The following is a 27,450-nucleotide window of genomic DNA, read 5'->3' as shown; positions in this document are numbered from 1 at the left end:
ATCCCCAGTAGCCCCCAATTCCCCACTCCCCTCCTGGCCTCCCCCCGTCTCTCCTGCAGCAGTAATAGATGAAGATATTCCTGGCTGGGAGGGCGCAGGGGAAATCAGAGCAGTACCTGTGCAGAATGTGTGTGGGCTGGAGGGGATAGGGGGAGCGGGGCCAAGGGCCTGGGCACTCTCTTGGATACCTGCTGGCTGTCAGGGGGAGAAATGGGGGGGGGGGACTTCCATGGATGTTGGGGTTTCTAGCTGGAGGGAGAGGATGCATTGATGAAACTACATATAGCTCTTAAACTACATACTATTCAGTAAAGAGTTCCACAGGTAAACCTAGCGTAAGCACTCATACCTGTTTCTAACTACCATTGAAGTCATTCCGGCACAGTCTACTCTACGTCTCTCCCCATCACCTCACGCACTGCCATGTAGTCAGCCACAGCAGGTGTGTGTGACGGCCCAGGCAGGGAGCAGAAGCTGTGCTTTCAGGTCTCAGCTCCGTCAGGAGATGCTAATAACCCTGCACTTACCGCCAGCGACACCTTTCCCCTCCCAGCCTCTCCCAGCCGTCCCAGCCCCAGACAGCTATTACTGCCTCACTATGCACTGGGCCTGCCAAAAACAGCACTACAATTACAATATCAGGGATATGCACAGGGCTGCTGAAGTAAAGGAAGAGGGGGAACTAAATAAAATACTGACCCGACATGCAGTGTTGCGACTGAAAGAAAGGTGAACTATGATAATTGCGCAAGATCATCACTGTACTGACGCGGTATAGGAGTTCTTGGAGTACGGCTCTCACGGACCAGGGTAAGAAGTATTTCTGTTACATTAGACAAAACACCCTCAAAGTCATACAGACAATCCTAACACCCACAGCATCATGCATAACGCATGCACAAACACACACACGTTGGGGGCACTGTAGCGTCTCCACTGGTGCAGGTCTCTAATGAAGCCCCAGTTGTGACGGCATGGAGGCGTCTCTCTCGCTCCGACGGGATAATTACGGCGCTCCCTGGCAGCTGAGTTTGGCAGATGTATGGGAGGCAGCGCGCGGCGCCGAGCGCGCCATAACGAGCGCCGGGGAGCGGAGGTGGGATTCGGCAGGACCACGCCATCCGCCATTAGCAGGTTGGCACCGTCACAAATGAGTGTTTTTCCACGAGAGCCCGGGAAGGCTGGGAAATTCCAATGAATTCTTGCGCTATGTCGCAGCACGAGACAGTGTTGGGAGAGAAAGAGAGGGATGAGAGAACCAGGGAGGAAACAGAGAAAGACGAAGGGTGAGAGAGAAGGGAACAAAAGGAAAGGTTCACACTGCCATGACCGGATTAGTCACCTCTCTCAGCACAGGGAGCCCAGAGCAGTGCACCCTGGGAAATTACTGAATCAGAATGCATTGATTTTCTGTGGGGAGGGGAAAAAAAGTAAAAGACAAAAAAAGGCCTGAAAAACAGTCATGGCTGAGAATTAGGGAGGAGATTGTGGGAGACCTTTGTCTTATTATTGGGAGCAGAATAGAAAGAACACCATTGTACACAGCTGTTTGAGAGGGAGACGATAAGAACGGGACACTATTGTTCCAGCATTTCTCCAGTGCCCTCTCTTCCTTTCATTTCAGTCTCTTCCCATCGTCTTACTTTGTAATTAGGAAAACACAGCCAAGATAAACCTTGAGCACCTCACTGCTAAAACAGCTTGTGTGTGTGTGTGTGTGTGTGTGTGTGTGTGTACAGAACATGCCTGGTTGTATCAAATGTCTTCATAAACTACCCCTAGTGTTACTATCCCAACGCCACAGCAGCAGAACAGCAACCTTAGATCAGTGAGATGCAGTGTACCGCAACCGGCTACATTCACCCACAGCTGTATTCGGTATGCATGAGGATGACTGGTACTGGTTTGATCTGCTGCCATGTTCCGCCTCCCTCCACATCAGCAGCAGCTGTATCATTTAACGGTCATTTGTAAAACGCCGTCAACAGCAATCAGTGATCACTAATCACTAATGAACCAACCCTACCTATGTCTTATTACAGCCTGAATCACAACCAGGAAATCAGTACACTCACTCATGACAAAAAAAAAGAATGGGCGCCTCGCTCTCTTCCTCTCACTCCATCCCTCTCTCCCTCCATCCATCTCTCTCTCTGATGCTAAACGATCGATTTCAAGGTGACCCTGGCTGAGGAGAGTATTTTCCTCTCGCTGCTCCAGCCTGGTCCCAGTAATTAACACCAGCGCCTAATGAAGTCCAGCTGCTCACCCGCGCAGACTGAACGCGTGCCAAAATCCGGGAGAGCCCCTGTCAGGCAGCCATCGCTCTCCTCACACCCCCACCCTCTGTCCTCTCCTCTGCCCTCCTCTCTCCATCCTCCCAACCCTGTGTCCGTCCCTTATCCCTCTCTCCATCAATCCCCTGATCTTAACCTCTCCGTGGCTTTGGAAGGTCAGCCTCCTTCCATCAGTGGCCATTCTGGACATCTCTGCCCCCCCTCCAGGTTGCTGCCATCAAAAACACTGATCATGCAGTCCTCCACTACTTCTCCACCTCTTCATCGCACTCCCTTTCCCTGCCAAATGACCTTCATTCCCCACCGTCCAACTGATCCCTTTTCCTGCCAAATTACCTTCATTCCCCACCGTCAAACTGATCCCTTTTCCTGCCAACTCCCACATCCCTCTCTCTCCACTGACCTAATAATCTCTTACTTACTATTTCTCACTCTTTCCATCAGTACTGTCTGCCTAACTGCCTTTTCACCAATGAGACCAATTCAAGCCCAGTGTAACCACATAAAGTTGACAACTTCTTGATTTCAATTTGGGGATTGATTCTATTATTTGGGGAGTAATAATATACAGTAAAACAAAAGGTTTGTAACAAATATTTTGAAATCCCAGAAAACCCGTGGCAGCTTGGATCTTAATCCACATCAGGTTGCCAGAGTTCTCCCAGCTGTACCGTTCCCTCATGTTGCCTCCCTCCTCCCCTCTCCTATTTAACCGTGTGATGCTCACTAGCCCTGTATCAAAGCTGCATGTGTCAGTCAGCCTATCACCTCTCTGGGAGCCTCGCTTTGCATCCTGGGAGTGGGGCTTTGAACACAGAGGACGCCTGCCACACACACACACACACACAGAGAAGCTAATGGGGGGGGGGCTCTGCCGTGCCGCGCTGGGATCTCCACCCCTGCCCCTCAGCAGCTATAAGGAATGGGGCGTTCTGCAAACTTTCCCCACAATCCTTTCTAGCTGACATCCCGGTTGATCTGGAAGTGGAGAGAGATGAGCTGTGACATCCTCTCATAAATCCCACCTGGAGCCTCGCTGACGTATCAGACTCAAATCACCTCCAACAGACAGACAGGAGATGCTAATTAGCGCAGAGGAGTTAGCAACTTATCATTTTACCTGACTTCATCAGAAAGACTAAAAACGATCTGCCCATCTCCCATTCTAAATGAACTATGAGGTACCAGGCCATTAAGAGCTTTACAAAGACCCTTAGAGAACCATGAAAGTCAAAGATGAACTGATTTGTTCTCTGTTGATTCACTCGTCTCTATTACTCTCCTCCCCGTCCAGGACTACCTCATTCCTCCATCTCTGCTCTCTGTCCTCCGCCGTGAGCTCGCACTCAGGACAGTGTGATGTATTACGGCGTGTGATCCTCTACTCCCATGCACCCCCTCCCCCCCAAGCCCCCCCCATACCGCCTCTCACCACCGCACGCCACACCTTCCTCACCAGCTGCGACAGATGCTGCCGTCACTCGAGAAAATAAATTCCGAATACTTAACGAATTAAGCGAGGAGCTAATTGTGGCTGGCCCGTGTTCATCATGCGCAAAAAGGCAAGCGGCTTGTTTGTCTTTTAACAATTACTAGACAGAGCAGGGAGCGGGGGAGGGGGGGGACGGGGGGGGACGGGGGGGTAATTGTCCCATTCTCCCCAGCAGCTGGCTCAGCCACACCTGTGCGGGTGTGAGAGCCGGGTGGGGCGGGGATGAGGGGGGAGAGGAGATGGGCAGGTGCACCTCTGGCATCACTAAACTAAGCACAGGCCGACTTGAGGTATGAAACGCAAATACACTCTCTACCACTGTATAACACAGACATTAAAGCCTGGGCTGGCATTAGTGCTTGTATGCACAAACTAGTGTACATACTTACACAGGTATAAAACACACACTTAAAAATGTATTACATGCTACACCCTCTTTTCTTTCTCTTCATTCTTCTCACACACACACACGTGCCAATTTTCCATTCTGTTCCCACACATTTTGGAGGAGCTTCCCTTGAGCAGTTCTCTTATAGATCTCCAAACAGCTTGTAATTACTTTTAATAAACAGCATAAGAAGCAAATCAAGCGCAAACGTGGAAAAAACAAGCTCTCAGGGGGATCAAACAGCACTCAGCCTTGCAAACAAACACTTCACCAACATCAGAGCTATTTTATTCTTGTTTTTTTACATTCAAATATGTAATGCTCAGTGGGGGTAACTAGAGGAATGCAGTAGAGACCGGCACAGAAAGACAAGAAGTGAAAGAGGGAACGACAGGAATACAATGGCCGTAAAGTAGTTACTATTATTGGGTTAGTTGCTACCTAGATTCTATGGGAGGCTACCTGACTCAAAACACTTTTGACTGGCTGGCTGCCTATGACCATGTGCATACGTCTGCTCATGTGCATGTAAACATTGCAACAACATTACATTATGTTGTCTCTATGACGCGAGGTCTGCTGACATTCTGTGGAACAACTGACACCTCTCATCTCCTATCACAACGAAACAGTCTAGCAGATCCTTAAAGGAGCAATACCAAATCTACTCACCCTCCTCTCTCCATCCATCCCTTTATCCTCCATCCTGCTCTCCCTCCCTCCCCATCCCTCTCTCCCTCCATCCATCCATCCATCTCTCCATCCATCCCTTTATCCTCCATCCTGCTCTCCCTCCCTCCCCATCCCTCTCTCCATCCCTTTATCCTCCATCCTGCTCTCCCTCCCTCCCCATCCCTCTCTCCCTCCATCCATCCATCCATCTCTCCATCCATCCCTTTATCCTCCATCCTGCTCTCCCTCCCTCCCCATCCCTCTCTCCATCCCTTTATCCTCCATCCTGCTCTCCCTCCCTCCCCATCCCTCTCTCCCTCCATCCATCCATCCATCTCTCCATCCATCCCTTTATCCTCCATCCTGCTCTCCCTCCCTCCCCATCCCTCTCTCCATCCCTTTATCCTCCATCCTGCTCTCCCTCCCTCCCCATCCCTCTCTCCCTCCATCCATCCATCCATCTCTCCATCCATCCCTTTATCCTCCATCCTGCTCTCCCTCCCTCCCCATCCCTCTCTCCATCCCTTTATCCTCCATCCTGCTCTCCCTCCCTCCCCATCCCTCTCTCCCTCCATCCATCCATCCATCTCTCCATCCATCCCTTTATCCTCCATCCTGCTCTCCCTCCCTCCCCATCCCTCTCTCCCTCCATCCATCCATCCATCTCTCCATCCATCCCTTTATCCTCCATCCTGCTCTCCCTCCCTCCCCATCCCTCTCTCCCTCCATCCATCCATCCATCTCTCCATCCATCCCTTTATCCTCCATCCTGCTCTCCCTCCCTCCCCATCCATCTCTCCATCCATCCATCCCTTTATCCTCCATCCTGCTCTCCCTCCCTCCCCATCCCTCTCTCCCTCCATCCATCCCTTTATCCTCCATTCCGCTCTCCCTCCCCATCCCTCTCTCCCTCCATCCATCCATCTCTCCATCCATCCCTTTATCCTCCATCCTGCTCTCCCTCCCTCCCCATCCATCTCTCCATCCATCCCTTTATCCTCCATCCTGCTCTCCCTCCCTCCCCATCCCTCTCTCCCTCCATCCATCCCTTTATCCTCCATTCCGCTCTCCCTCACCATCCCGCTCTCCCTCCCCCATCCCTCAATCCCTTTGTCCTCCATCCCGCTCTCCCCAAATCCTCCTTCCCTCTCCCTCCATCCCTCTCTCCATCCTCTCCCTCCATCCCTTTATCCTCCCTCCATCCTCTCTCCCTACCCATCCCTCCCTCCATCCTACCCTCTCTCCTTCCATCCATCCCGCTCTCCCTCCATCCATCCCTCTCTCCCTTCCTCCATCCCTCTCTCCATATTCCATCCCTCTCTCCATATTCCATCCCTCTCTCAATCCCTCCATCCCTTTATCCTCCATCCCACCCACCCACCCCGCTCTCCCTCCATCCATCCCTCTCTCCCTTCCTCCATCCCTCTCTCCATATTCCATCCCTCTCTCCATATTCCATCCCTCTCTCAATCCCTCCATCCCTTTATCCTCCATCCCACCCACCCACCCTCCCTCCCTCCCTCCCTCCATCCCATCCTCCCATCCCTCCCTCCCCTCTGGTGTTCTGGCTGGCTGACTCCAGGTGGTGAGGGATGTGCATGAGGGGCCTGTCATCTGTTCCCATGTTCGTAGCATCTCTACTGTGTGTTACTAGGTGTGTTACTAGGTGTGTTACTAGGTGTGTTACTAGGTGTGTTACTAGGTGTGTTACTAGGTGTGTTACTAGGTGTGTTACTAGGTGTTCAGTGGAGGCCAGTAGAGAACCAACATCCTCCAACAGACCACATTTACACAGCGATGTTCTACAGTCAGGGGGAATAACAGATATGGAGGAATAATTCAGATGGTGACTATTTGAAGGAGTTTCATGGATGATACAATAATTATTTGAGCAGTGGACTGAAGGCAGAGGGCAAATCTTTCATCGCTCAAAAAACACTGCCTTATGGCTATCAGGCTGGCACGGGGCGCACACACACTCATGCACGCAGTGGAGTGAGCCATCATCCACATTATCCACATCCATTGACTCCTAAAGCTTTGTGTGTGCTGCCTCATTAGGTCTTCAGTGACACACAGAGCCCACACCAGGCCTCTCTCACCAGCCCCTCTCCCTCACTCGCTCTTCATCTCGACACACACACATACACCACGCGCAAACACTAAAAGGAGACTGCTCAGGCACTGCCCTAGGGAATACTCCTCAGACATTACTAGTGGAGCGCAGCGCAGCACAGACATACATCACTATAGGCTGATGGCTGGGCCGTCACAGGAAGAGTACAGGTCTGGCCTCAGTATAAAGGGTTATTCTCATGATGTCACTGAAGAGCATGCATGGAGTAGCACTTAAAACATCACAGGAGGACAGAAGGCATCTTAAACATCACTCATGCATTAAGGGTAACATATGACTTCAAGTTGAAGACAGCAGCACTACCGTTGGGAACGTGGCTCTGATAGTAGGCGCTGATTTACCAGTGAGAGGTCAGGTCTGCGCCAGAGTAGAGGAGAAGTAACATGACTAGTGCTGTACTGTGACATCACTTCTGGGTTAAAGGGATCAGCCGGGACGCCTTTCCGCCCCGCTGCTCATCTGGGTTCATGCTCGGGGCGATAGCTCGCTAACTTCCTTGAAATGAATAAGTAAGAATTATGAATGAGATGCATCATTAGCTGGGCTCCCCCGAGGGCACTTAGTTTCAGGTGAGTGGCTGTACCCTGGGCCTGGCTGGGAGGGGGTGGGGGTTCATCATGCACACACAGCCATCGGGGGTGGGGGGGTGTGGACCTTTACATTGGTGTGCAAAGAATATGAGAGGGTTTGTGTTGAGAGTGGGCGCTACAGATCATCTTTACACTGTAGCCATGCCAGTTAAGCAGTCTGCTGCTATTTCTATTTGATTTGGAGTATTTTACACTATTATCTCGTGTGCATCATGCAGTGTCCTGCCATATGGCCCTATAGCCCTATGTAGCCCTATGGGGCGGTCCCCCTCCCCACTCTTTCCCAGTGCTCAACAGGCAGGGCTCCATTCACACAGCTTGGTACGGAGAGAGAAGGGGGACAAACCTTGCAGATGGGCAGGTTCTCCTACAGGCCGTCCGACAGGCAAGGTGGGTGGAAAGAGAAGGCAGGGTGACAGTTAGTCAGTAGGTCCATGATTAGATGGGGGTTAGGGGGGGTTCATACATGGGGGGTTATGGTGGGGCAGCGACTACCGTAACATGCACCGGATACTCTCTCTGTATCATTCAATGTGATAAACCAACTCACTCCTCTCTGTTTATCTAAGACCCGGACTAATATCCAGTCACAGCTCATGTCCCAAGCAAATAAATATGATGGAAATACCCATGAAGAATCTCATGAGCATCAGTCATAAGGCTACAGCGCTGGTTGGATCCAGAGTTGGGTTTTTCAGGCTGTGGCCTTGCTGAGGGGAGAAACTCTAGTAGATGCTTTAATGCGTGTCTCCATTATACTGATCTCTTCCACTGGTACAGTTACTGGAATGGGGAGGGGGGGAGCGACGGGAGGAGGGGGAGAAAGAGGGGAGGGGGTAGAGGAAAAGAGAGAGTGGGGGGGGGGGGTACAGCTAAATCTACCAATAAAAGAAGATGAAAGTCAGGTTAAACACAATATGCTAATTGAAATGTGTTGGCTGATTAAGGCGATTGAAAGGAGAGTGGGCGTGCTGTGAGTTCTGGGCGCCGGTGATTAGTGCGGCATTAGTGTCTGCATGCTTTTCCTCAGGACGTGGTGGAGAGAGCAGAGCCGTGTGTGTGTGGATGTGTGTGTAAAGGAGAGAGCGAGAAGGGGTGGGGGAGAGGCCATGCATGTGAGATGGGAGAGCTCCTCAGCCTGTCCTGAAGTATGTCTGCCCACGCGCACAGACATGCACAAAATGGCGCGCCGCTCGCATATTCTGGCCAAATATCATTCTGGCCAAGTAGCAGTAGTACCGTACAAATATTTGTATCAGCTACCATGAGTTTGTACAACAGAAGGGTGCTAAAAACAGCTGGGTATCGACAACCACAATACAGACTCTCTCTTTACCTTATTTGTTGCTGTAGGTTGGGTTGCTAAGGCAGTCTCTGCTCGCTCTGAATTCCCTTTTCACTCTTCCTCTCCTTCACTTCTCTCCCCGCTCCCTCACTTCTCTCCTCTCTTTGTGTGTTGGTGTCTCTCAGGACCACACTGGCCTTTTTTTCACAGGCTTTATTGTTTTCCGCTGTGCAGCTGCAAAGCATGGAGGAGCCCCCTGCAGGTGTGATTATGTGTGGTAACGCTCTGCCCCCCCCCCCACTTCTCCCACCCCAGCCAGCGGGCGGGTGGGGGGGGGCGCGCTGGGCCCATTGCCCCGCTGAGCCCTGCCAAACCGGGGTTAAAATTACGCTCTGAACGCATAGAGCACTGTGATTAATCACACAGGTGGGACCCCCAGTCGAGGGCCCAGGGGGTGGCCCCACTGTGGTGCACAGCACCCACTCAACAACCCCCCACCCTCCCCCAACCTTACACCCCTCTAGCCTATAAATAGGGAAGATGCAGAACCACTGAACTGTATGCAGCTTCCTAGAACAACCCTTCCATCCCTATTCCCCGTCATTCTGAGGAAAACAAAATGGCGTCGACACTGCTGTGAGAGCTTTTGTCTTAAACGTAAAGGCTTCACCACATCATACGAAATAGTCATTTGTAGTCATGCCTGATTGCCTGTAGTTAAATAGCTAGGTCTTCATGGACATTTAGAGGCTCTTAAAATCCAAACCTCAATCTCCTCACTAATGACTTCAATCTGTTCTTTTAATATTCTATCGTTCTCTACTCTGTTCTTTAAATATTCTATCGTTCTCTACTCTGTTCTTTAAATATTCTATCGTTCTCTACTCTGTTCTTTAAATATTCTATCGTTCTCTACTCTGTTCTTTTAATATTCTATCGTTCTCTACTCTGTTCTTTTAATATTCTATCGTTCTCTACTCTGTTCTTTTAATATTCTATTGTTCTCTACTCTGTTCTTTAAATATTCTATCGTTCGCTACTCTGTTCTTTTCTCCTTTACGTCAGAATTTCCCAGCTTTCCCTCTTTCAGCAGCCACCTTTCTAATATATTGTCATCTCTCCTCTGTCTGTCTTGCTCGTGGTATCCCTCCATCTGGGGGAAAGGAAATGAACGTGATCTGGCCCTCTGACACTCTCTCTCCCTGGGAAATGAGGGGCTCTGGTCCGACACTCCTATTGTTCAGCATGTGGCCTCTCACTCCCTCTCTCTGTCTGCTTCCCCCTGGAAGGACTGGACTATTATTATTGCGATTATCTCCATCGTGCGCATGCACGCAGACATGGGCATCAGTCACAGCCCACACGGCAGGCACGCCGCAGGGATTTACAACACAATAGCAGAACACTGGGGTGTCCCCACTGGCAGGTTATCACCCCGGGCCAAAATGGCTTCTCTCTCTCCTCTGCTCTCCATCTGAGGGTGAGAGATGAGATGTAGAGTAGTTGGCTGTTTGGCTTTGGGAGTGTGTAGAAATGTATCTTGGGCGGAGAGTGTAAATAGTGTACACAAAATAGCAGTTGGTGGGTGTTAGTATACTGTAGGATGTACTTATTGGAAAAGTGTAAACATATGTCAAATGTATTATTTAGGACTCCAAGTTGTTTATTCCTATCATGAAACATGGTTTTAGGAAGAAAATGGGCACTTACTTTAATGATCAAATACACTGTTGAAGAGGATTCGCGTACTAAGGAATTACTGTATTAACACATTCATGTTGAAGAGGATTCGAGTACTAAGGAATTACTGTATTAACACATTCATGTTGAAGAGATTAAGAGGAAAAGGTACAAGTCTTTAATAACAGAGAGCAGTTTCCCCTCTCTCTCTCCTTCTCTCTCTCTCTGTGTCTCTCTGTTCATCCCATTATATCTGATTTAGTCTGACAGGGTTTTTAGGAGGCCATGGGTACACCCTACACTGCTTTACCCTGTGAGCAGTTAGTGCAGCTTTGGGGGACTCTATCACATTACTGGATTAGATTATACAGTTGGAGGTCTCTCTGCCTCCCTTCAAATCACCTGTCCTCCAGGACAGAGCAAAACGCTGGCACAGCCATGAGGAAAGCTGTATAATCACATTCCAGTCTCCCGAGCTCTCAGAGCAAGAGGCGTCACTGCAGTACCTGGTTCGAATCCAGGCAGCATCACATCCGGCCGTGATTGGGAGTCCCATAGGGCAGCGCACAATTGGCCCAGCGTAGTCCGGGTTAGGCCGTCATTGTAAATAAGAATTTCTTCTTAACTGACTTGTTCTTAACTGACTTGCCTAGTTAAATAAATAAATAACCTCACAGTGGAGAAACGCTTGACAGGTCAATGACTTAGATACTGAGTGACATGCTGATAGGCCAATGTGACGGGGGGAGATCTTTAACAAGGTGAAGGAGGCCGTAAGTAAACAGGTTTATCTGTGTGTTTGTTGTGAGTGTACGTGTCGTGTGTATGTGCGTAACAGAATAATACTCCTGCTAGCGTAATCACACGTGACAGTGTGAGCTGTCTGAGCCGTGTTGTTAGGCAGTCTCCTCTCCACCCAGCCATGGTACGTCTACATTAAACAATCAGAGAAATAGGAATGGACGGGCAGTGGGAGAAATACACCCGGAGAAGGCCTCTCGTATGGCCGTTGCCTGGCTCACCACTCAGATTCATTAAAAACACCAGGTTTTTACACCCCCCTTTTCTCCATGTAATCAAGGACTTTTCCGTGCCTGCTCCTCCACTTCTCCCCGTCTCATCGATTACCCTCCGCCCTCAAACTTGGCCAGCAACAGGAAAACAAATCGGCAGCTAGTGAGGATGCACGCATAACAAGCCATCTGAGGGAAGCATCAACTTCAGCTAAACACATCAGTTCACAGAGTTTTGCTAACCACACATGTACCTCTTAATTCTACAATAACTGTGTCCCAACCTTTCCACACAGACAGTTCCAGGTATAGTTGCACAAATCCCCCTCCCCCCCCACACACACACACACACACACACACGAGTGTACTCGCACAGGAAGGAGATAGGAGCCGCATTGAGCAGATGTTGGAGCTTTCAGGAGGTAAACTGATTGAGATGCAGTGTCACCTTGTTAATGATCACCCAAGACAACACGGAGGGGAGAGCGAGGGTATGATCACACCTTCACAAATGTCACTGTGGATAACAGGGCTGGGTAGGTGAGGTGTCTGCAGTGCACATCTTCACTGTGCAAATGTGAAGAGAGCAGGGATGTACAATTGGGAGGTGTGTGTGTCTGTGTGTGTGTGTGTGTGTGTGTGTGTGTGTGTGTGTGTGTGTTACTGTGCAGGTATCTCAGTTACATCAGGGGGATTTGTTATGAGAGGGGCTGAGATAGTATATATGACAAAAGATACCCACCCAAGCTCAACCACAACACACACATCTCTCTACCACACACAGACCTGTGACGGCAGATGAACATTAATAACATTTATGGAAATGTAAGGTGATTGTCTGAACACCAGCGAAGTAGCGGAGAGGAAGAAATGAAGTCGACATGATTATCACTGTCGACAAGGTAAGCCGCTCCGCCGGCGCTTTATCATTAGTGATGTGACGCACAGACAACACACACTGAAGACCTCTTGTTCTAGATCCCTCTCTGCCACAATGGGGATGAAGACTGTATCCATCACCTTACAAACTGTAAACAATGGAGTAGAATGAAGAATACCTTCACTGTTGCTACTGTTCTAGCTAACAAACTAATGTATAACATAGAATGTGTGTACAAGGTAAAAATCCCAACATGTTTCAGGACATTTTAGGTTGGAAATGCCTAGTGAGAACTAAGACTTCCGCATTCTGAAGGGTTTCTATAAGGAGAAAAGAGGGTAAAATATCAAAGCTCAGGGATAACCTCAGCAGTCGTATATCAAAGCTCAGGGATAACCTCAGCAGTCGTATATCAAAGCTCATGGATAACCTCAGCAGTCGTATATCAAAGCTCAGGGATAACCTCAGCAGTCGTATATCAAAGCTCAGGGATAACCTCAGCAGTCGTATATCAAAGCTCAGGGATAACCTCAGCAGTCGTATATCAAAGCTCAGGGATAACCTCAGCAGTCGTATATCAAAGCTCAGGCGATAACCTCAGCAGTCGTATATCAAAGCTCAGGGATAACCTCAGCAGTCGTATATCAAAGCTCAGGGATAACCTCAGCAGTCGTATATCAAAGCTCAGGGATAACCTCAGCAGTCGTATATCAAAGCTCAGGGATAACCTCAGCAGTCGTATATCAAAGCTCAGGGATAACCTCAGCAGTCGTATATCAAAGCTCAGGGATAACCTCAGCAGTCGTATATCAAAGCTCAGGGATAACCGCAGCAGTCGTATATCAAAGCTCAGGGATAACCTCAGCAGTCATATATCAAAGCCGACAGATAGCGTAGCTTTTTAATGATTGTTTCGTAATCTGCCCAAGAAAGAGAGGAGTGAGAGGGAGAGCAGAAAACTCCTCCTCTGTGATCTCTCCTCAATTTTCTCACCACAGACGCCTCGCCAGATAAAGGTAAAGACAATGCTCTTTTTCACTGTTGAAAAAACGTCATCCATCTTTGAAGAGGGGTTCGAAAGAAATGAAATAATAACATTATTGAAAATAATCTGCCTCAATTCCATAATTAATCTCCAGTTTTTCTGAAAATTCCGATGTTAATTAACCCAAAATTCCCTCCATGGCGGCTGAGAGAGACAAGCGTTCAGCCTGCCCCCCTTCAAGCCCCCCCTATCTCTCCCCATCGCGGTACAGTCTTTTAGGGGGAGAGAGCGCTCTGAAAGGAGAGAATTCTCAGGGTGGAGGGCTGAAGGTGGAGATGGGGGAGGAGAGAGAGCATGGGGACATGGATGGGATGGGCCTTCAGCCCTCAGAGAGGAGAGGAAAATTAACACCGTGTGATGGGAAGTAAGAGAAAAAGAAAACTGGGCTGATGAATGAATCCAGTGGGGAGAAGCTCTGTTCCTAGCCAGACTGGGCTGGGCTGGGCTAGGCAGCAAGCCTGTACACTATAGCTGTGGTTCTGTTCTGTACCAGCTCTCTCTCTCTCTCTCTCCAGACAACTACTGCAGGACTCAGGAGGACCCACGCACTGAAAACACATCAACCGGCACAACTCCGATATCAGCTGTCAGGCCTGGAGAAGGCTGGGGAGTCGCTGCGGATCTCAGTGTTCTGCCGTTTGTTCTCCCAAATTACTCACAGGCCAAGCTTGTTAATCTACACTACAGTACACTGCGGCAGCAATTATTAGTTACAGAATAACAACACAGACGGAGGAAGCCCGTAAAAAACTACAGAGGAACTTTTCAGTTGAGCACACATACCTCTGTGCTGCATCAGAGCCTGTTAACCTGACTTGCCTCCAGATAGCATGTGCTGGGAAATGTCATCCACCTGGTGGGAATCAGGGGGGAGTCTGTCTGGCATCTTTGGGCTGCTTCTAAGGTCTCGCTAACTTTGTGGAGACCTATTTACAACATGTTATTACAATGATATGCATACTGTGGGTGAGGTAATATGCCGCCCTTATGTGATCGTCCCTGCCTCCTAACTCTCCACTGTGTCCTCTACGTCCAGGTGTGGAGGACAGTGCGCGGTGGTGAACACACAAGGTTAGTAGTGGGTGGCCAATCAGACCATACAAAGGAAATGCTCTACAGTGCCATTTATTTTTATACTGCAGAGGAACATTGTTGGTTATTCACCATATGACTGATTCATAAATTACTAAACTGAACCTGCTATTTACCGAAACCTTAGCATTTTTATATATTGTACGTAGATTTCAATGTTACTGGTAGAGCAGAGAAAAAAAAAACACTTCATCCTTATAATGTCCTAGAGAGTGCACACATGTCGAAGAGAAAGAGAGAGAGCGAGAGAGCGAGAGAGCGAGAGAGCGCGCGAGAGAGAGAGCGAGAGAGAGAGCGAGAGAGAGAGCGAGAGAGAGAGCGAGAGAGAGAGCGCGAGAGAGCGAGAGAGAGAGAGAGAGAGAGAGCGAGAGAGAGAGAGAGAGCGAGCGAGAGCGAGAGCGAGAACACAATGAGGGCTATTGCCTGGGAGAAATTCCAGTGATGAGGAGGAAAAAGGGAGAGCAAGAAAAGGAAATGTTTGTTGCCCTTTTACTGTACACCACGGCCTGCAGTCACAGCCCTGGTCGCATAGTGAAGAGTTAACGGAGCAGTCAGACCTGCAGCCGCGGCCTCAGCTGCGCAGTCAAGTGTTAAACAATGGAACAGCTGTCGAGTGCGGCAGCTCCAGAAATAGAGCTGTTCATTTCACCTGTCTGTCTCACACCTGTGTGCTGTGCAGGCCGGGGAGAGAGAGGGCGAGGGCTAAGCCAAACAGAAGGCTGTGGAGCCAGAGGAAACTGAAAGGAGAGACGGGCACAGAGATAACAAACACACACGCGTAAGCACACAAACAGGAAATGACTAGGCTGACTCACCAATCATGTGATTGGCTACGTGGATCTGGATCTCCCGTTCTGTCTCGAAGGTCATTTGGCATTTGATGCACTGGTACGTCTTCTTCTGCAATGCAATAGAAAGGTAGACAATAATTTTAGAGATGGAATCAAACTGCTCATTCACTCACACACACACACACACACACACAATACAAAAAGGATGTACTGGGGGGGGGGTTGGAGGTTTCTCCTTGCTGTTACACTGAGCTGAAACAAAAGCGGAGGTAAAGATTGAGCGTCCCTGGGACCTCACTGTCAATATCTAGTAGAGCGAACAGGCCACACAATGCCTCAGCAGGGCCGAGCTGCAGGCCCCGCCAGGCCCAAATGAAACGCAGCCATGAATTCACACATCTAACTGAGCACAACTTCTTACTGACACGCTAGCCACTGGGAACTGACACACTGCTAGAAAATACCGTTAAAATGCTTATGGTATTGTATGAGGGAAATCTTTTAAAAGCTAGGCTATTTTTGCACCCATGATAAGTATAATGGGAACAACATGGCGTCAAATGAAATAAAATAAAAATGACATTCAAATCTTTAGATTTCAGATCACACAAAAAGGATTAGGAATGAGTGAATACAATGACGTTCTAATGCATTCATTAGATTCGTCTAAATGCAGGGCCATTAAACTTTTTGTTGGGTTGGTAATAACTGCAGAGGACCTTGTTGGTTATTCACCATATGACTGATTCATAAATTACTAAACTGAACCTGCTATTTACCGAAACCTAAGCATTTTCATATATTGTACATAGATTTCAATGTAAATCAATGTGCTGATCAAGCCATAGCGGGGAAAACATTATAAGTGTGTTCTTACTTTAGGGACAGAAGATGCATCCGTCACCTTCTTGGCTCCGCTGTTCTCCGGGCTCATCTCGGGGTGGTCCACCTGAACGTGGCTCTCCAGGTCCTCCAGGGTCTCAAACTTCACAGCACACTCGGGGCATCGCAGCCCAACTGCAGCCTTCTCTCCCCCGGCCTCCTGGGGAGTGGTGCCCCCGCTGGGAGACTGGCCGTTGGTAGCCCGGTTCATACAGCCAGCACAGAGCCCATAGGGCAGCCCGTTCACATCCAGCTTCACCAGATCCTGCTTGTTCTTGAACTCCTTGAGGCACAGGGCACACTTGTAGTGCTTGTGTTGCTGCAGCTGGCCATTGGGGGAGGAGGAGGCTGAGCCGCCCCCGCCTCCGCTGCCCCCACCGGCTGAGAGCTTCTGCATGTGGAAGGTGCCGTGGATCTTGAGCTCCAGGGTGGAGGTGACCGTCTGCATGCACACCACACAGCGGAAGCCCGTCAGAGAGTTCCTCAGGTCCGGGTGCATCTGGCAGTGCTCTATGAAATCCTCCTCGCTCTGCAGGGGCATCTTACAGATGCGGCACGTGCCCGTGTCCAGGCTCTTGCTGTGGGTGACCTTGTGTTCGGTGAGTGTGAGCAGGGAGGGGAAGCGCTCTCCACAGATAGGGCACATGTAGTGCTTGGCGGGACCACGGTGGGTCTGGGCATGCTCCCTCAGACCGTTCTCAGAGAAGAAGGTCCGTGAGCACACGTTGCACTTGTGGTTTCCCTTGATAAAGTCGGCCTTCTTCTTGCGGGAGCTAGCATCGTCGTCGCCGGGCTGGATGTTGTGGTCCCTCAGTCGGTGGTTCTGCAGAAGACTCTCCATAGTGTAGGCCGCTCCACAGATGTCACAGGCGTACATGGGCTCTGAATTGTCCAGCTCCTCCTCCCCTCCGCTGGCCTCATGGCTGTTGGCTACATCCTGACTCGTGTTCTTTAGCAGCATGTTCTGCAGGTCAGCCTGCTCCGTGGCCACTGTCGATCTTTCGCTTCCTCCCCCACGCTTGGAGCTCTGGGTTACACCGTTGGGTGTGCCGTTCTGGCTTCCCCCATTCCCGGTGCCGTTCCCCCCATCAAAGACACAGTGCTTCTCCCTCAGGTGCCTTTCCAGCAGAACGATGGCGTGGAAGGCCTTGCCACAGAAGCGGCAGTTGAACTTCTTACTGTGGGTGGTGATGTGGCACTGCAGCTCCACCTCTGTGCAGAACGTCTCCCCACAGAAGATGCACTTACGGGCCTTGCTGGTGACACCGGGGCCGGTGGGGTGCCCCAGGTGGCTGTGTTTAACATGCAGCTCAAGGTCACTCTCCTTCCGGAAGTCCCAGGTGCAGGCTGTGCAGCGGAACATCTTCTTCTCGTTGCTGTGCTTGACAGCCAGGTGGACCTGGATGGACACCTTGGAGTCAAACACCTCCTGGCACAGCGTACAGTGGTACAGCACAAAGGTGTGCATGTCCAGCAGGTGCTTCTGCAGATCATCCACTGAGGAGAACTGCTTATCACAGCTCTCACAGACGTACTGGGTGGACGTGGTGGTGTAGTGGACCGTCAGGTGCTGCAGCAGAGACTCCTGGGAGTCGAAGTCCTCTTTGTTGCACTGCGGGCAGGACTGCCTCCTCAGCAGCATCTCCAGGTGGGACTTGAGATGGGCTTGAAAGCCCTCGAAGCTGCTGAAGCGCAGGTCACACTGGTTGCAGGGGTAGTCTCCATTGGACCCTGCTGTGGTGGAGTCCCCAGCCAGCCTATGGCGTTTGGGGGAGGAGATCTCCACATCAGAGGAGGCGGGGCTGAGTTCCGCCACCTTTGCTTGCCGCTTGTTATTGGCCAGTGGGATGTTCTTGTGGTTCTCCTTGATGTGCTTGGTGAGCTTGAGCAGGGAGCCGAAGATGGGCGAGTTGGTGCAGTAAGGGCAGGAGTAGACCTCCATGAAGGACTGGGAGGGCTGCAGGACAGGAGACTCCATCTTGGGCATGCCTCCTCCACTGCAGTGGGTCTGCTGAATGTGCTCTGTGAGAGAGGACTCCGTGAGGAAGCCCATGGAGCACTGGTTGCAGAAGAAGGCGTGGTTGCCCTCCAGGGTGGTGGAGCCTGCGACCATTCCTCCAGGCAGGCAGTGGGACACACGGATGTGCTCCTGCAGGGTGTTGATGTCTGCAAACATGTCTGGGCAGTAGTTGCAGTGGAAGGCCGACACGTTGGTGAACTGAAGCAGGGGGAAGGCCGCTGAGGCGCCTCCGCTGCCTCTGTGGGCTTTGCGGATGTGTTCGTTGAGGTTGTAGAGCGTGGGCAGGGTGTCCAGGCACAGCTGGCAGGTATGGTTCTGCTGGGGCTTGTCTGCATGGATGGTCTTCAAATGAATCTCCAGAACGGCCAGGCTGTTGAAATCTCTCTTGGAGCAGTAGGGGCAGCTGTAGGTCACCTTGGCTGTCCAGTGACCCCCGTCATCATGGTCAGAGTTCGGGGCCAGCTTGCGCCGGCTCTGGATGGGCTTCAGGGTGGAGTCTGGGGTGGAGCCCCTCTCCAGAGAGGCGCTGGAGTCTGGGGTGGCGCTGCTCATGGATGCCACGCTGCCCAGCACAGGGTCAGGGCTGGGACTGTGATTACTGGAGTCGGGCTGCCGGTGGCTGTCCATGTGGCAGTAGACGTCCTCCACAGAGGGGAACTGCTCTGAGCACACGGGACACTTGTGTTTGTGGTTAGCGTGGGACGTCTCGATATGGGAGAGCAGCAGGCCCTCATCGCTGAAGATCTCGGGGCAGTGGATGCACTGCAGGTCGGAGCGGTCAGACAGCTGGGGGTGGCGGGTCACTACGTGCTTCTCCAGCTCGTCTGTCTGGCTGAAGGTCTCCTCACAGTAGTCACACATGTACAGGTCCTGGTCCATCTCCCCTCCACTGCCCGCATTACTGCCACGCTTCCCCCCTTCCTTTTCAGCACGCAGGGCCAGGTGCTCCTTGTTCTTCCTGTGGGCCTGCATGTGGCTTTGCAGAGAGGACGTGGAGGAGAAGCCTCTCTTGCACACGCTGCACTTAAAGGGCTTGCTGGAGCTGTGGGTCTTCAGGTGGATCTTGAGATGGTCGCTGCGGGAGAAAGCCGCCTCACATTCCTGGCAACTGTACTTCTTGTCTCCGGTGTGGAGCTTGACGTGGCGATCGCGGCTGCGCTTGTGCTTGAACAGGCGGCTGCAGAAGGTGCACTTGAAGGGCAGCTTGTCGCTGTGGATCTGCTCATGGCGCTTCAGGTAGCTGAGGCGGCTGAAAGACTTGTCGCAGAACTGGCAGGGGTAGGGCAGCCCCGCGCCCCCTTCCTCCTCCCCTGTGCCCATACCCAGATCGCTGCAGCCGTCCCCCAGCATCTGTGACGGTGACGCCACGTCTTTGCTGGAGGGAGAGGACCCTACCCAGGAGAGCCCAGGGTCATCATCACCATCTGCAATGCAAAACACAGACAGAATTGAAATGTTAGAGAGGAGATTTAAAAGAAAATCTAAAACTGAATAGAATTAAAGACAGTCCCACAAGATTTAAGAAATAAGGACAAATTGTATTTTCTCTCTCTTCATCCTCCCTAAGCAAACATCCCCCACCCCTCTAGAATTACATCTGCCTCATCATATATTGTCATTATGGGGACAAGATTGAAATACCTAAAACCGATTAGGAGACGCTCAAATAGTGAGGGTATATTCTTATATGACAATGTGAATTAAATAAAACACGGGATTCTGCATGCTTTTCTCCAGTTTGGTGCTGACACAAGGGAAAGTCTATTAATGCATACATAATATAAATATACACAAAGAGCATATATTAACTCTGTCCTGCTTTGTGCAGTCTGAGGGGGCCTGCCACAGCCCTCACGTCATCTATTTAGCATCTAAACTAGAGCCCTCTGAAGGAGAGGAGAAACGCTCATGACTTATTGAGCAGGAATGCTGCAAGCCTGGAGTCCCACTGTGGCTCAGACAAACCCAGAATTCTCCAGCTCAGCCTGTTTGCTTTATTTGACTAAGTTTCACACTCTGCTCTAAATGTGTGAGGAGAGAAGCCTCTGGTAGTCATCATCACACATAACCAAATGTTTACAATAAGTAAACAGCCTCCCGCATTTCCCCTCTGCACACATACATCTTATAAAACACGCTTTTTACATGAAACTAGTCTGTAGCTGGAGGGCACGTGACTCAATCTGCATCTCATTTGTATTTTGGCTGACAATCACACTCAAACAGGTAAACTGTCCTCTCAGCAAAATTAGGCTTTAAAACAAAGTATTAACAACATTCTTTATCTAAGAGAGAAAAGTCATTTGCTACTTAACTCTGTAAGCAACTATGAATATTTTCCCCTTCCCACTATCCACTCCTACAGTATGTGTTATACAGAAGGTATGCACTGTAGATTTGGTGGAAAATAGATGAATGTGATGAAATCGATCCACTCGAAAATGTAGATGCTGTGCAGAGCAAATAAAAAAACTGCAGGGTTTTGTGGGTCATTTTGTTGTAAAAACATGAATTATGAATTTAGCTTGGAGCTAGGAAAGAAACCTCTGCTCTAAAAGACTGTAAAATAGAAATATTACATGGAAGCTAAAGGCAACAGGAGAGAGATGCCATCCAGCAGCAACAATCAGGAGAGTCGTATTACAGGACGAGGGCAAATTAATAAATAAGTATGAACGAGACCAAGGAAATGGACAAAGCTGGAAAGAAAAGATGTTGGGAAATATCTTTGAGAGAATTTGTACAGAGACAGGGGAAGCAGGAGAAACTAACAATTACAGCCTATTTATTTGCTACAGATCAAACCAGTAACACGCTGTTTTGTTGAGTACATAAATCCTAACATGAATGCTATTTTCAGCCCAAAACGTAGTACCACCTGCATTGTCTGTGTGTGTGTGCATGCGTGCATCTGTGCTCGTGCGTGAGTGTGTGATGTATTTATGTGTGGGTAAGTATGTAAGCGTGATTGAGGGGGGAACAACTCTGTTTCTCAGATTACAGTTAAGGCCTGTACCCCACTGTCTACACAGCTGGGGTGTCTGGACATCCCCTCCCTATTGTAGCCATTCCCCCCAGTCCTCCTCTCATGCCTTTGTGTCCGTGTCAGGATAAGAGTCATCCTGACACAAGTTAAACCCCGGCAGCACAGGAGTGAGAGGGCCTCGGCGGCCCGAATAAAGAGAGGGGATGAAAAGCCCAAAAGGGCCTTAACTGGGGTGAATTCTTTGGCTGCACAATGAAAGCGTGGCCCCTGACAGGCTGGTCTCTGATGTGAGCCGAGTGGAGGTGAGAGAGCAGAGGTTAGAGCTGCTCACGACTGACAGGTACGCCGTCCTGCCGAGCCCCAGCCATGTACTGCACCACATCACACCACATACAAAGGAACACTTGCTTGAGCATGAAGAAGAAGAAAGAAATAAAATGAGCGATAATAAGTAGAGAAGTGGGAGGGAGAAAGAATGGTGAGGGAAGAAGAGAAGGAAAAAAAACTCCTGGCACATGTGGTCATTCTGGCGAATTCTAAATCTATTAATGCTAATGCAATCCCTCTGACTGCAACAGAATGTGAGAAATCACTTTTGAGAAAGGAGATTATAGTCATTAAATAGCCTTAATCCTCAGAAGTGTGGCTGTCGGAAAATGGAAGATCACATGGCTTTTAGAGGGCTTTTGTCATCGGTCCGCCGGGGGACTTGGCAAGAGCACTAAACAGGGTAAGAAATTTCAATGAAAAGTTAAATTAGAAAAGAAACAGAAAATAAAGAGGGGGAAAGGCGAGGGGGAAGCTGAGAGAAAAGCGAGAAAAGACTGGAATGGGCACGTAAACACATGCTGCTCCCATGTCTCCTCACTCCAGCGTTCCCAAGCACACCCCTGATGGCTTCTCTGTCTTTATCTCGCTCTCCCCGTCCGCTCCACCCTCCGTCCTCCCATGTCTTTCATGTTGTTACTCATTACTGAATTAACAGGCTACAGTCATGGCTGCCCCTGGCGCTGGCCTTCACCTCTGCTGCCATGGCCCAGGTGGAGGGGTGGGGCCAGGCAGGGAGGAGGGAGGGCCTGGCAGATGGAGACACTGCAGTCCAGAGGAAGAACGGCCATCCTGCCTCCAATCAGGGCCCAGTAATTGGAACTGGCCGAACAAAACACATGGCCACAGACGAAGGCCCCAACTGAGCTCTACCTGAGCACGAGCATAGTGGTAGTGGATGGATGGAGCAGGGATAGCCACTTTGGTCTGAGTTTCAAGAGGACGCCCCATGCTGCCCCACCCCCCACCTCGCTCCATCCAGACTGGGCCGGCCTGATGACGCCTGTCCACTCTCTAATAGGCTGGCCAGCCAGCCGGCATGCCGAGGCCGGAGCGTGGAGGAAGCGCGGTAATGAAGACATGCCCAGCCTGGCGTCCCCAGCTCTAGCCTGCTCTTCCCCTCATCAGACACGAGGACAGAGGTCCGTCTCCCCGTGTCCCCCATCCCAAAACCATGCCATCCCTGAGAAGACGCTGTGGCGGTGTATCCTCTGAAGTGCAGTGGAAACACAGCCCCAGAAAGCAAAAAGCCAGGCTGTTCATTAGAGCAGGACGGCCTCCCCCTGTTTCCACATGATGTCCACAACACTGACTGGCAGACAGAGACTGACTAACGCCTTCCTTCATGTCCAAACAATGTGATCATTAATAATCTGTTCTAGCAACTGTACTGCCACTAAACGTGCTCCATATGCATACGGAGATAATCTGCAGTGTCAACGTGCTCCTCCTGGGAGGAGGGGGGGCAAACAGCCAGCTTGACTGGGCTGACATCGCTCTGCTGAGACTTGATTAAAAGCAGGGGGTCTGTTTCTATCCTATTCTAGAAAACAGTCGTCTGTAGTCACTCAGGCTTTGGACAACCATGGTGTGTCTGTTGTTTTTGCTGTACACATCATTTCAATACCACACAACATGGTCTGGACTAGGACAAAAACAAAGTGGGTGACCACTGAATCAATATTTATGGATGATCAATAGTCATAATGAAGAGTAACAGCAAGGGCCATAGCTGCTCCCACCCCCCAGTGGGTCAGAGACTAGACAACAGGAATCAGGTAACAAGACCGGCCCTACTGAGGGAGCAGTGGGTAATGTAGAAGGTCTTCTCTAATACGACTACTGTACAGTATGTGTGTATGTTTATCATATGGGCTCACCTCGTCACATTCCCCTGCCCTCAACTCACACGCCTCCTCCCTAATTAACATTTCCACCTTTCAGTCTGGCTCCCTGCCCAAACTTCCACCAAGCCCCCTGCCTGGCTCCCAACCCCATCCCCTTGGCCCCCTTCCCATGGCCCCAGGCAGCAGAGACGCACCGTAGGGGGCAGAAAAACAACTTCCACCCAGGTCTCTGACAGGGCAGCGCAGCATGCAGGCCAGACAAGCCTGGAGCAACGGACAAGCCGACAGGGGGAATGGAACTTTCAAGAGGAGAACCTCTCCCCATTTTCCAGCTCCTTCCATCCTTCCTTCTCACTTCTCCCCTCTTCCTTCCTCCCACTATCAATCCATTGTTTCCAAACTTTTCCAGGGTAAAACTGTCAACCTAAATCTTGTGGTATACTATGCAATAACTCATTCCTCAGTCAAATACTGTATCACAACACACACCGTGACTTCTGATGGGGTCTGAAGCCATGTGGGGTTGTTGTTGACCATCAAAATGTTTAATCTCCCTCTTTCGCAAACGTACACACATTTATCTCCCTAGGCCTAGTCTGTCTCTAGAGGTCTTCAGTCCACTGCTGTCCCTCAGACCCATGGGAGGCAGTCTGTCAGGGACCTGAGTACTGGAGGACACACACACACAGGGTGGGTGAAGTCAGAGCGGACACAGTCTGTCAGGGGCCTGAGTCCTGGAGGACACAGTCACACGCTGCCCACAGCCCATATGGAGCAGTTGGCGCCCAAAAGTGCCCAAGCAGCCGGCCACATTCCCAGGGCAGAAGGTGAGGGGCAGGGGTGTCGGGGTGAGGGGGGCATGGGGCGACAACAGCTGACAGGCCTCTCCTCTCTTCACCGCCCAAGAGACATCCAGGTGACAGGAGGGGAACTGGGACAAACATGGGTGAGGTTGACCATTATATGAGTCACTCAGTCCTATAGAGACAACCTTGAACGACGAAGGACCTCCATCACCCCTCATACAGTGCATTCTGAAAGTATTCAGACCCCTTGACTTTTCTCACATTTTATGTTACAGCCTTATTCTAAAATGTATTACAGATTTTTTATTCTTATCAATCTACAGACAATAACCTATAACGACAAACGAAAAAACGTTGAAATATTTGCTAAATTTAAAATAAAAACAGAAATACCTTAATTACATAAGTATTCAGAACCTCTGCTATGAGACTTGAAATTGTACTCAGGTGCATCCTGTTTCCATTGATCATCCATGAGATGTTTCTATAACTTGATTGGAGTCAATTGATTGGACATGATTTGGAAAGTCACACACCTGTCTATATAAGGTCCCACAGTTCACAGTGCATGTAAGAGCAAAAACCAAGCCATAAGGTCGAAGGAATTGTCTGTAGAGCTCCGAGACAGGATTGTGTCGAGGCACAGATCTGGGGAAGGGTACCAAAACATTTCTGCAGCATTGAAGGTCCTCAAGAACACAGTGGCCTCTATCATTCTTAAATGGAAGTAGTTTGGAACCACCAAGACTCTTCCTAGAGCTGGCCGCCCAGCCAAACTGAGCAATCGTGGGAGAAGGGCCTTGGTCAGGGAGGTGACCAAGAACCCAATGGTCACTCCGACAGAGCTCCAGAGTTCCTCTGTGGAGATGGGAGAACCTTCCAGAAGGACAACCATCTCTGCAGCACTCCACCAATCAGTTATTTATGGTAGTGGCCAGACGGAAGCCACTCCTCAGTAAAAAGCACGACAGCCCGCTTGGAGTTTGCCAAAAGGCAAGTAAAGGACTCTCAGACCATGAGAAACAAGATTCTCTGGTCTGATGAAACCAAGATTGAACTCTTTGGCCTGAATGCCAAGCTTCACGTCTGGAGGAAACCTGGCACCATCCCTACGGTGAAGCATGGTGGTGGCAGCATCATGCTGTGGGGATGTTTTTCAGCGGCAGGGACTGGGAAAATAGTCAGGATCGAGGGAAAGATGAACGGAGCAAAGTATGGAGAGATCCTTGACGAAAGCCTGCTCTACAGTGCGCAGGACCTCAGACTGGGGCGAAGGTTCACCTTCCAACAGGACAACAACACTAAGAACACTGCCAAGACAACGCAGGAGTGGCTTCGGGACAAGTTTCTGAATGTCCTTGAGTGACCCAATCAGAGCCCGGATTGAACCCAATCGAACATCTCTGTAGAGACCTGAAAATAGCTGTGCAGCGACGTTCCCCATCCAACCTGACAGAGCTTGAGAGGATCTGCAGAGAAGAATGGGAGAAACTCCTTCAAATACAGGTGTGCCAAGCTTGTAGCCCCATACAGAAGAAGACTCGAGGCTGTAATCGCTGCCAAAGGTACTTTGACAAAGTACTGAGTAAAGGGTCTGAATACTATGTAAATGTGATATAAAAACCCGTTTTTGCTTTGTCGTTATGAGGTATTGTGTGTAGATTGATGAGGGGGGAAAAAACAATTTAATCAATTTTAGAATAAGGCTGTAACCTAACAAAATGTGGAAAAAGTCAAGGGGTCTAAATACTTTCCGAATGCACCGTATGCCAAACAAAAACCATTGACTGCAAAGTTTAACAAACCATACAACTCTATGCACAAGGACTACTTCTAACAATTTACACTGAAAATGGAAGTTTGGTAACTGAATCTCGGTACAATCTCACTCAATTTTTTACACGTACAGATTTTCAGAAAACTTTCAGAAACTGTTAAATATCTGCTCTGAATTAAGATAAACGATGTCTGCAGAAAGAATGGGGTGTCAGCAATTTTTTGGGGGGCGGGAGTTATTGAACTACATTAAGTGAAGCAGATTTACACCGGGTGAAGTTACTACATAACTAGAACGTAACGTCCAATAAAACTCATAGAATTGTGAATGTGCGTCGAGAGAGAGAGACCGACCGTGATTGGTTAAGATGAGTTTGACTCAAGTCTTGGTCGGTCTGTGAGAGCTGCAGGAGCCAGCACTGTTAAACAGCTGCAGATTAATTACATGTGAAGTGTACCAAAACAAGCCTTGCTACAGAGGCCATGTGGAGGAAGACGGCAGGCATCTGGTTCCTCTTTCTCCCCCTCTCCCCCTACTCCATCCTGCACTCTCTTCCTCTACTTCTCTCCCTCTACTCTCTCTCTGCCCATCGCTTCTTCTCGTCCCTCTCCAACCTTGCCTCTCTCTCGCTCTACCTCGCGCTCTGCCTCTCAGTCCCTCTCCCTTGCCTGTGTCAGTGGTATAGAGGTGTATGAGTAACAGTTTAGTTCCCTCTGTCAACGGGAAACTGTTGTGTGATCCATGGATGAAATCAACACCACAAACCTTCAACAGACCCTGCTTTGCTCAACCGCTACGGTTTCACCTGCCACCATAGCTGCACCACAACATCATCTGTAACAGTCAGCCCTTCGTCAGTCTCCGGCTACGGTGCTCTTGTTCCCTGTGATCTGAGCATCCTCTCTTTCCCTGGGCTTTAGGCAGACCCCACCGAAGCGTTTTCTCCATCGTTCAGCCCTCAACCTCTCCCCTATGATCAAACACATCCATTCTCTCACAGCTCACCAGGTCCTCTCGTTGCACGTAACCCTCTTCCCTCTCTCCTGACTATACTCCAGGGCTTTTCAATAGGCTGTGACTCAGGTCTTATGACACTGTTCTGTTCTGTTGGGTTATGAGTCAGACACTGTGTTGGTCTCTGTGCTGTGACTAAGGTGTATGCTGAGGATTTTCTAGGTTAGAGCCGTTCTCTCAGCATCATTCAACAGAGCTCAATCAAACCTAAACCTCATTGTTAAAAATAGCCGGCATCGCCAGCGGCAGGTTCAGAATAGGAGGAGTTTAGTGGCGGGGTTAGCGTGTGTACTCAGAGGGAGGGGCCTTGGGATAGAAGAGTTACCAGGAGACATCACTTACGTAATGTAACTATCTGTGGTATGACAGCCATGTCCACTCAGTAATCTAACAACAGACATATGGTCCTTTAGTAAACACAAATGGAGT

The 27,450-nt window shown here is 49.9% G+C and overlaps 1 protein-coding gene across 3 annotated transcripts in view; it reads right to left on the bottom strand.

Annotated features, from left to right (window-relative positions):
* LOC106560867 (zinc finger protein 423) overlaps window positions 1-27,450 on the bottom strand; it is a 138,853-nt gene that overhangs the window by 49,858 nt on the left and 61,545 nt on the right. For 2 of the 3 annotated variants that reach the window (XM_014124251.3, XM_014124252.3), the window contains exons 4-6: window positions 16,240-19,688; window positions 15,387-15,471; window positions 7,923-7,943 (exon numbers count right to left, since the gene is read on the bottom strand). In XM_014124251.3, coding sequence (XP_013979726.1) covers window positions 7,923-7,943; window positions 15,387-15,471; window positions 16,240-19,688 — 3,555 coding nt within the window. The remainder of the gene's footprint in view (window positions 1-7,922; window positions 7,944-15,386; window positions 15,472-16,239; window positions 19,689-27,450) is intronic. The other variant, XM_014124254.3, reaches the window with a different exon arrangement.

This window comes from Salmo salar, chromosome 10, assembly GCF_965601325.2.
Source record: "Salmo salar chromosome 10, fSalSal1, whole genome shotgun sequence".
Lineage (NCBI taxonomy): Eukaryota > Metazoa > Chordata > Actinopteri > Salmoniformes > Salmonidae > Salmo > Salmo salar.
This window is presented reverse-complemented; position numbering and strand designations above follow the sequence as displayed.